This window comes from Daktulosphaira vitifoliae, unplaced genomic scaffold (assembly GCF_025091365.1).
Source record: "Daktulosphaira vitifoliae isolate Bord-2020 unplaced genomic scaffold, ASM2509136v1 Scaffold_2, whole genome shotgun sequence".
NCBI lineage: Eukaryota > Metazoa > Arthropoda > Insecta > Hemiptera > Phylloxeridae > Daktulosphaira > Daktulosphaira vitifoliae.
In genome coordinates, this window is record NW_026099573.1 from 17,912,220 (window position 1) to 17,923,534 (window position 11,315).

The 11,315-nt window shown below is 25.7% G+C and overlaps 1 protein-coding gene across 2 annotated transcripts; it reads right to left on the bottom strand.

The window, feature by feature from the left end:
* Positions 1-17: 17 nt before the first annotated feature.
* On the bottom strand, positions 18-9,083 carry LOC126898562 (H/ACA ribonucleoprotein complex subunit 4). 2 transcript variants are annotated; one of them, XM_050672748.1, is made up of 12 exons: positions 8,913-9,083; positions 8,671-8,813; positions 8,321-8,537; positions 6,328-6,443; positions 6,009-6,258; positions 5,792-5,952; positions 5,607-5,727; positions 5,395-5,513; positions 3,675-3,778; positions 3,267-3,321; positions 1,225-1,365; positions 18-36 (listed from the first exon to the last, which is right to left on the bottom strand). In XM_050672748.1, the coding sequence occupies exons 1-12, from the start codon at positions 8,923-8,925 to the stop codon at positions 34-36; spliced, it is 1,443 nt and encodes a 480-aa protein (XP_050528705.1). In that variant the 5' UTR covers positions 8,926-9,083; the 3' UTR covers positions 18-33. The 2 variants fall into 2 exon arrangements, with proteins under 2 accessions (XP_050528705.1, XP_050528704.1); XM_050672747.1 differs by lacking the exon at positions 18-36 and adding an exon at positions 873-989 and having other exon boundaries at positions 8,913-9,081.
* Between the last annotated feature and the right edge of the window lie 2,232 nt (positions 9,084-11,315).

Here is an 11,315-nt window from a genome sequence, read left to right on the forward strand (position 1 = left end):
TGCATACCACATTAATAAATGCATTGATATTGTTCACTAGAAACAAAAAACTAAATAATATTAGTACTTGATTCAATAAATTAGTCATTTTTATATTTATTCTAATTGATAGATTAGTCCATATCATACCTAATTATTGAAAAAATAATTCACTATTAGAAAATATAAAAAATTATGAAGATAGATAAAATTACATGTGACTCTTCAATTATTCTATTATGTATATTAAAAAGTAATATTTCTGGAAGTACAGATATTTTAACAATTTTTTAATCTTTAATACTGAGAAAACAATATCAAGAATAAAAACAATAAAAATAATAAAGTAAAATATTATATTCAATTAATTATAATATAAAATTAATTTCATACCATAAGACATATCAATTTCAAAGTAATATCTTTGAATCGATAGCAAAAATAATTAATATGAACACTGCATTTTTACATTTTAAAAAAGTAAGCTACATTTCAAAAATATTTAATGTGTCATAAATTAAGGAAATCGCAGAAAATTATTAATTGTAAAAATTTATCTTATCTTAATTTGTCACCCAAAAATTTAATTATCTTAAAAAAAGGTCCAAAACTGATCAGAAAAAAGTTTACAGGGTCATAGTTAATAAATTCTAGAACATCTTTTTTAATTAAATATTATTTACATTTAATTTAATGTATATAAAAACATTCAGACTACTCAGTATTAAATAAAAAATATTTCTTCAGACAAAATATTCACATATTGACTTTTTGACTTGTGAACTATTATCACATAATATGAATAATGGTAGATTAAAGGAAAAAAGTTTATTCCAAACTTAATTTTAAATTAAGCCTATTCACAATTACTACATATGAAAATGTAACAACAATTAATTGTATTGTAATTTATTTACATAAAAACGCAATAACAGCACAATACATTTACATAAAGTCTATTCATTAGTCACTGATTCATTTTTATCTTTCTTCTTCTTCTTCTTTTTTTTCTAAAGAAAAAAATTAGTATTATAAATAAAATTTAACTGCAATTGTCAAAAACAAAAATTAAATATTATAATATTTAATTTCAATACTTTGAAATTTCATTCTAATTTTAAATTCAATTATTTATATATCAAATATTGTCATTGATTTTTTTTTTTGTGTTTTATGAACTCATTTTCTATATTTCATCCAATACATGTAATTATGTTTTTTTTTATAATATTCATAGCTACAAACCTTTTCTTCTACCACTCCTTCAGATACTATGGTTGTATCAGCAGCTACTTCTTCATGTTCGACATACTCCTTCTTAATTTTTTTTTCTTTTTTAACCTTAACTGGAGTATCAGCGTTTAATGGTGAACTTAATCTTTTTCTCTGTAACCAAAATAATTAGTTTGATAAGCCTAGTAAAATGGAGATAGAGTATTTTTTAGATAGTGTTAATTGAAATCTGATATTAATTACCATCTAATATCACATCATTTCAATGCGTTTTAGAAAAAAAAAAAAACATTCATCACACATATTAAAAATATAATAATTGTTGGGTTGGGTTTAATATATCCAATGTTATCTTTAAGGACAAGTCACCAAAACATATATAAAACATAAAGCATGAACATAAAAAACATTTTAGAACATATAGATGAAGATACATATGTAACTAAAAAAATCTAAAAAATAATTACCAAAAATGATTATTTTAGAAGAAATTGAGAGGCTAGTGTTAAAAAAATCATCCAGTACATATTTTTACATGTAAAAAACAAATTTTATACCTCTAAATGATTAAAGGGATAAAGCTTAAAAATTATTTTATAACAAATAAATAAAGATACTGAAAGTTGACGACTTGGGACACGAAATGGATTGTGGAGTCGCCACCCCATGGCTCCCTTGCAAAAGAAAAATCAGATCGCCAACCACTTAGGCGAGGGTCTTGATCATAAAAAAAGAAACACCCAGACCATAAGTGGATTTAAACAAAAAATAAATAATAAGTAAACCAAATATTATTAAATGAAATAATATACACTATGATGAAACAAAATATATATATATATACTAAAATTTAAAGTGTTGTTGTAGACTATAATATGCTGATACCTTGTAAATAAAACAAAATGTTTTGTTTGATATCAACAGTAATGGACATACTTTAGTATGTCGAAGACCGTTACCTTAAAACTATTATTTTATTTATTTTTTTGAATTATTAAAGATAAAAAAAATAAGATACACGTGAATATTAAAGATTTTTGTTGATTAAGAATATTATGGGAAAATGATTAAATTATGATAGTTAAGTTAATAATGGACAAAACCAGTTTTCTGATTACACGGTTGGATATAATGTACGCGCCCATTAGCAGAGCAAAACAGTAAATTTATCTATACCATATGAAATAATAATAGATATAAAATTCACATTTGAATACATACGTAACTAACATTATTAAAATTATTTTTTTTTATAACTTATTATTTTAAAAGAAGTTAAGTAGTTAGCGTTAAAAGAATCACTCTTTATTACATTAAACAAGCTTTAATTTAAAATTATTTAGAATTATTTTGGCACTGTGTTACTATGCAAAATATTACAACACACATTTTTAACATAAGTTAGTGAAATTTGTATATTAGATTTATGATTTTAATATATTATATATAATAATTCTGAAAAATTAAGATTATGCAGTTTTTCTTTTTTCATATTAAAATACATTGTTAGTTTTAATTTAATGTACGTTTAGAGAAGGTAGGTTTATGGTAATATTAGCTAAAATTGAAATGAAAACAATTTTTTCATGATTTTTAAAAATTTCATGATTATCAACTTCAGAGACCAATTATTTATAGAATGAAATGTCATTGAAACGTCTTTCTTTCTTTAATCGTATAGTACATAAAGAACCTAAAATTAAATTCAGTTTTAAATAGCAAAATTATTCCTGTTCATAAAAAATTAGATAATTTTTGGCTTTAACAGCCAATAACTCAAAGAAATCAAGATTTCGATAGTTTTTCTTTTTTAATTTTTAAGTATATTTTATTATCTTTTATTTGATATACATTTTAAAAAGATAGAATATTTTAATATAATGGCATTGAATGCTTCCACTAGATACGTTTTCTTATCATTTGACGTATTGTGAGCAAAATCCATCTAGTAGGGGGTGTTGGCGTATAAGACACACAAAGAAAAAAAACAAAAAAAACAGTAGAAAAACAAAGTAAAAGAATAAAGCATAATAAAAATAATTTTATCATATTACCTTTTTACTTTCTTCTTCGGGTATTTCTTCATTTTCAGTCTTTATTTGTTGGACTCTACACAGAATTAAAATAAAATCAAACAATTGCAAATTTCTGTACTCCGTTAAAAGGAAACCAAGGAAACTCAAAAAATTAAATGCACTATGCAATATGTCAACTATCATAGGATATATGTATTATTCCAAAGACTTTCCAGTGTACTTAACAAATTCCATGGCAAACTGGATGAATGATATAGTTTTATTAAAAACAAACAGACACACCCATTATATATATATGAAAGGATAGATAGATAAAAAGCAAATAATCACTATATCTAAGAATAAATGATATAAAACTAACAAGATACTAGTAAATATAACCCCAATTACAGTTAATTCTAGATAAAAGTTAATTGTTTAACTTACAAATCTTTGCAAAAATTTTCTCTCCAATTTTCTGGAGTATTTTCATTAGGTTTTCCATATTTATCTAGCAAACCTTCGCTTACCATTTTCTTTTTAGTAAGAGCCTAGAATAAAAAAAAAAATGATTACTATTTTAAAAAGTTATCATTTAACTAATAGTTGTACAATAAATAAAATTATAATAGTAATTTAAATTTTAAAATTAAAATACTATTTTCCATAAATCAATAATTAAAATTATTTCATAGTATGTTTACTTTTATTCTAATTTTAAAATAATTTATATACACTAACAAAAAGTAAATAAGGTAGTAACTCAAAATAGATTGTATTTGATTGAAAATGACTTTCATAATAATATTAAAAAATTAATTAAATTTAAAATGGACTAAATAACTAGTTATAGACCAGATTTAAATATTGAGAATACATTATTTATTTATAAAAAGTTGATTTTTAGCTATAAAAATAAAAAAACATATGATATTCGTAGTCACTCAAAATTATATTTTAATAAAAATAATTATGGTAAAATTTGAGCATAATAAGTCGTGTGCCTAAAAATGTTAATAATTTAAAATGATCAAGATAACATTTTTTACAAAAGATAACACGAAGTATATAATTTTTATACAATTTTAATGTAACTTTAAAATTTACCACAACAAAGTACAACAAAAAACTAATATGTTGTTTTATCATACTATTAAATGAAATCAGTTTTTCTTAACTTTACGAAAAACTATAAATAAAAACTTAAAATATATATCTTTTTTATTTATATAAAAATGTACTATAATAATGCTCATTGTGATTTTGACATCACATTACAATTAAAGAGCACACACTCAAAAATAGAAAAATTACCCAATTTTGTATAACTTCAACACCTTTATAAAAATTACTTATCATGCTCAAATTTTACCAGAATGATTTTTTTGAGTGAACCAAACAAAATTTTATGCCCGCACGTAAAATTTTTTGAAGTCGAAAAATGTACTCTACTCTAATACATTTATATAGTAAATAAACTATTAAATGTTTTTAAACTCTTGAAAAGTTAGGAACTGATAGTTACTCTCTTTATTTCTACTTATATTGACATAAACATATTTTAGATATATTTTAATGTACTTCAAAACATTTAATATCGCTAAAATTAAAAGTTGATTCTGTAGAAAATCATAAGCATCTCCAGATAAATTACAATTAAGTTAATCAGTGTATTAATATGATAGAACAGTTTTTAATTTAAGCTCTGTAAATCTAAAGAATAATTTCTAAAATGTATAGTTTGGATTAATGTTATGAAAATTACTCTTAAGACCAACTTTCACTTTAAATTATCATATAAAGTTATTTGAATAATATACTAAAATATTTGAGGACTGGAATATAACTAATTTAAAAATAAAGTAATAAGATAGATATCAAAAATGTCAGTTTTTAAGGAATTCTATTGAAATTATTTACAACATATGAATAAAATTTAATTTAAATAATTAAATAAAATTAATTCATAAAATATATTCAATAAAAAAATTATAATCACCAAAGGTTACAATTTTAAAAATACTATTTTTTGTGGAATATTAAAATAATACCAGTCACATATAGTTTTTAAAATTAATTATGGATCTACTAATAGATAAAAATAACTTTATGTAGGGTTTTTGAAAAATACCCATTATAATGTTATTTATTTAAATTAATAATGTACCATAGGCCCTAGACCCCATTTACGAGGGTAGGTATCTCGATCCATTAAAACACGTTTGAGTTTAGCAACTATTCCATGATCACAACTAGATATTGTAGCAGTAGTCATCAATGCTATACCTGCATAGTAGCAAAATAATATGAATATTATTAAAATATGTATGATTTTATGCTATAAATCAATGAGACTACAAATTTTAAACAAAAATTTACCTAATGCAATAGCTTCTCCTTTTGATGAAACTATTACTATTTGCATATTTAATTCAATACCATCATCATATCGAAGAATACCAGGTAACATTATTTTTGCTCCGTGACAAATAGCATTAACCTAAAATTAAATTAAAAAGTTTTTTGAATAATAATTCAGAATCATAATATAAGAAGGTACTTACTGCACTATCTTTAATGAATATACGTTTGTAATTAGTTAGTAATCCTTCAAGGGGTCTAATTACACGTCTTAAATACGACTCATCTTTATTGTTTTCATACATCCACTGAGCATCTAAAACATCATGTAATGTAGCAAGACCCTGTTCTTCACTTGTAATACCTGGAAGTAAATCAATTAAAATTTAAATCTTAAAAAAAAAAAGACTCTTAAATTACCTGACCGATTTCTACGGAGTTCTATCATTTGACCTCCTGTACCTAAAATTAAACCTAAATGAACACAATAAGTTCGTACATATGTTCCAGCTTCACATTTAAGCCAGACAACACCAGTGTTGGACTCTTCATCATAGTCTAGTAATTTATTTTCATAAATTGTTCGAATACGAAGTTGTCTTTTAACTGCTGCTATTAAAGGAGGACGTTGAAATAAAGGTCCCCGTAATGATTCTAATGTTTTTTTAATCTATATATTTATATACACATAAAAGTAAAATATAACTTATAAAAAATATTTACATATTATAACACTTACATCAAGAACACTTTCAACTGGATTGTGAAGTTTGAAAATTGAAATATACTCTTTACCACTGGTTTGTTGAGATTTTACAAGTCTAGTACAGCGTTCAATACAAACAACCAGTACACCTAAATATATTGAAATTAATTAATTTAATTAATATTAAAAAAAATATAGAAACCATAAAGTATTTAAAACAAATTATGTATTTTTGACATTATCTATGTTGAGAACTTAAGGTGAGGTAAGGTAAATGTAAATTTATATTTTTATTTTTTGTTAGATATACATAACCAATATTTTCTCAATTTTTTTAATTTCGGTGCAAAACTGAAAAGTTATTAATTTTACTTTGAAAATTTAAATTGTAAAATTTAATATTTTTCAGTATCTTATACTACACGGCTGCTTTAAAGAGTACTTACACCGAATTTGTAAAGCAGGCGCGCCGACGTACGACCACTGTTCATATCGCCCAGGAGAGGCTGACAGCGCTCTGCACACCCTCTTCCGGTGCGAGGCGTGAGCCCAAGAGCGGGACTCTTTAGAGTCTCGACTAAGGTCCACGTTCCAAGTTGGGTCCATGGTGGACCTGATGTTGAAAAGCGTGGAGGCTCGTCTAGGCATTCGCCTAATCCGTCTTGTTAAAGATGGAGGAAGCCGAATGCCTGAGACAGAGGCAGCCACGCCGCCTGGCACAGGAGGACCTGAGGCGCTGGTTTAGGCCGGCGCCTTAGGTATTCGTGTTTTATGTTTTTGTGATCTGGCTAACGGGGGAGGTCACACCATGTTATGAATCAGCTCTTGATTTATTTCGGGTTGATTTACAACGTGGTGGTGTGAGTTTTAGAAACCGCCCTGAAGTAATACCTAGCAGTAGTTCCAGGGCAGCCCACACTTATGCTAGTCGCGTAAAATAAAAAAAAAAAGAATCTTATACTAGATTGATCATGTTGATAATAATTAATTTGATTTCATAAACTTAATTTATAATTAGTTGTTTAATTCCAACTTTGTGATATTGACCTAAATTATTATTTTTTTTTAGCTTTGATGCAAAGCTGAAAAGGTATTAATTTATAGTAAACTATGATGTGTTTTTTTGTTTTTATGTCTGTTGCCACTTTTTCTCAACTCTAACCGAACCAAATTATTTCAACCATACGTCAAAATATCATAAATTGTATCTAGTAAAGACATTGTTCTTAAAAATTTTAAAAATTTCCTTAATTTCTTGTAAATGGAGAAAATCCGCCAAAAAAATTACAATTTTTAAAATTGGTAATTTTGACATTTTTTTCTCTTAAAACAGCCATAACTTTTTGAAAAATGAATGTACCAAAATAATTTTTTTTTAATAGAAACCTTAGGTATTTTTCTTTCATTTGATATAATTTTTTTGAAATTCTGAACCTTTACTTGCCCACAGAGGATTCAAAATAGTAACTTTTTCACATAATTCAATATTTTCAACATAACTTTTGAAAATATTCCGGAAATACTGCGTCCTTTAAACATATGTTAAATTAAAACTTATGTTACGTACTATAAATAAAAATAAAAAAACTTTTCCCGATACCTAGTCTTCTATGTGCAAATCGTTACCTAAGTTAAACAAAAAATAGGAGTTGATTTTGCTTTTAGAATAATCGACCAATTTCTAAAAATTAATCACTATCTACAGATTTGCATTGAAACATTTCTTATGATAATGATTTTAATCATTGTAAGATACTATCTATACATGTTCCAACTATGCCATGTCCATACTATGCTACCATACAAATCTGAGTAGGTTTTTTTTAAATAAATGTATTTAAAAAAAAAATTATTTATTTAGATTTTAAGCAATTGAATTAATTTAAAAATTATTATTTTTATTATGTAAAGATAGACATGAAATTTCAAACTTGATAAATAATTTAAGACTTGATGATGATTAAACCACAATTAAAAAATTGAAAAATCAAGAAATTATATCATAAATTCAATAGTAAAAAATTACCTGAAGTCTTTGGATCTAATGTTCCAGAATGACCAGTTTTTTCAACTTTTAATATACGTTTAATCCATGCTACTACTTCATGTGAACTTGGATTAGAAGGTTTATCTAAATTTATGAATCCAGATCTTATATATTCTTTAATATCTCTTTGCAAAGGATTAGCACCAAATGGCAATGGTGTATAATGATTTGTACGGACATTCAATGTATCAAAGTGCTAATTAATCAAAAAACTAATAAGACATTTGTCTGTACAAAGTAATATAATGGTATTATATATATATTTAAATAAAATAACAATATTACAGTTATTAATTAAATTTCTAACAAATTAAAAAAACTGCTCTAACCTTTAAAAGCAAAGGCCACTTAGAGGAATCAATTCGTTCGATTTTTTCTGATGGTTTCAAAAAAAAAGGAAGTTCTGTTTGAATTTCTCCGATTGATTTATCTTCATCTTTAGACTTCTTTGGTTTCTTTTTCTTTATATTTTCTATAATAACATTAACCGTAATTTACGAGTACTTAATAAAATATTATAATAAATATAACAAAAAGAGGAAACACAATTAAATAGAAAATAAAAACTTACGTGTATCTTCCATTTTGTAAAATTATTTAAATACTTGTAAACAAAATAAAAATTCAAATACTAGAAAAAATTTTAACATTAATATTATCTTATTGTTGGTGTAACAGATGCACTGACAATATTAGTGTATGAAACACGTGCGAACCACCATAAACATAAACAAACCTATACTTTTAGAGGTTAGACCGGTAAGTGCCTGACAACTGATATCTCATGGAAGTGAATTTCGTACACAATTAAATTATAGGCTATACCATACACTAAGATAAAACGGACAGGACAAGAAACATTATCGGGCAATCCGATTTTGTAATATATAACTCATATACAGAGGAATTTTGAAGTAACATCGCCATCTACTATTTTCTTGATTTTCCCTTTCCGTTTTTTAAATTTTGTATTCTGAAAAAATGTTTGTCCCTATAGCTCATCACTGCTTGCCAAGTATTCACCCTTCTACAAAGTTTCTGTAACGGAATGCACTCCCCGTTTCCACCGACCTTGTCTTTATTAGTCCATCTTAACTTAGATTGGTACTATAATTTAAAATATACGAAAAATTTTGATGTGAATCAACACGCTTAATTAATTTGAAATTTATTTACGTTTCTGACGCAAATATGGGAGTGCTTTCCAGTATCATTATAAAATTATATGTATTGTTACATAAAAATATTTTTTAGTGATGGAAAAAATAACATTTCATTTTACAGTACCCCAAAAATTTTATTCTTGCTGTCTCAATGCATGCATTGAAACATTTACATTTATGTATAATGTAAATGATAAAATATACATCTCGGTGAACTGGCGTTCCAAGGTCCACGCGGATAAGGGTTATCAGGAAAGAATTAAAATAATCATAACGTGACATTAGCTAACGGAACACTGACCTAAGAGTCAGTGGTCAAATCCTTTTTTATTATTAACACGCTTATGTTAGTTTCACTTGTATGTTGTGTGTTTGTTTATAAATCTCCACCCGCCACGTGTTATTATACTCCCGTACCCGTCGTCTATAACCTTGAGACTAGACATCTTAACGCATTCACCTCACCCCGCTCACCACACACCGAAAATACTAATCCTGTATAATTTTATATTTTTGGTTTTATATATTTTATATATTCCTACCGCCGCTGCCGCCGTTTATACCTTAGGTATAACGTTCCCCCCGCCAATAAAACACAGCTATACCTTGTGCATGATACTTTTGCGTACTTAAGTCGCTTTACATGTATATATATACATTCTAAAAACTATTTATAATTTATATTAACACGCTTTATTCTCATTAAGAGATATAGAGTGTATTCATTCCGATTACAAAGGATGATTCCCGTATCGTCATTTTTCGTCCCTACCACCATGTTCCGGGTGTGAGTAATTTACGCACCTGCTGCTTTCCTTGGATGTGGTAGCCGTTTCTCAGACCCCCTCACCGGAATCGAACCCTGATTTTCCGTTACCCGTTAATATGATATTGATAGTAACTACTATCATAACATGAAACTAAAAAGTAAAAAATAAATATAGTTAAAAAAAAACTAAAAAATCACGCTTTTAAAGCACATCGAACTAAAAATTATTTTTAACTTTTTAGTTCAATGTGCTTTAAAAGTGTGTTTTTTTAGTTTGTTTAAACTATATTTATTCAAACTCAATTGTGATTAACAGTTACAGGAATTTGATAGCAATTACTTTTTAAATAATAATTCGGTTAACAATACTTTCTAAAATATTACATAATGATTCACAAAAAACATTAAGATAAATTTTATCACTTCCAAATATGCACAAAATAATAAAGCTTCACGACAAAATATAAAGAAATTAACGTTGTTTGATAAAAAAATTAATGGATTGATAGGATTAATAATTAGAAAATTGTGTTATTTATTATTATTATACTCATTTTTTAAAAATTACTATTAAGCATAGAGACCTAACTTAAAATAATTTAGGGGTTTAAAAAAAAAACAGAAAATCTATTTGTATATTACATTATTATTTTGTATATATTTAAAATTTATAAATTATGTTAATATTATTAGTGAATTCTTATGTAATATTTTAAAAAGTATTGTTAACCGAATTATTATTTAGAAAGTAATTGCTAACAAATTCATGTAACTGTTAATCACAATTGAGTTTGAATAAAAAGGGACTTGACCACTGACTACGAGTCAGTGTTCCGTTTGCTAATGTCACGTTGTAATTATTATTTTGATTCTTCCTGACAACACTTATCCATGTGGTTGAGCGTGGGCCTAGACTTTTTAGTTCATCACAATCTTTTGTATTATAGAAAAACGATGAGTCCTTTTAGCTTCGATGCGAAGCGGAGAAGGTATTAATTTTACTATGATGTGTTTTTTTTTTTTTTTTTTTTTTTTTTTTTTT

Coding starts and splice junctions, on each gene's coding strand:
- LOC126898562 (XM_050672747.1), bottom strand. Junction 6,444..8,320: donor ATTAGATCCAAAGACTTCAG/GTAATTTTTTAC, acceptor CAATATATTTAG/GTGTACTGGTTGTTTGTATT. Junction 6,259..6,327: donor CAGTTGAAAGTGTTCTTGAT/GTAAGTGTTATA, acceptor ATAAATATATAG/ATTAAAAAAACATTAGAATC.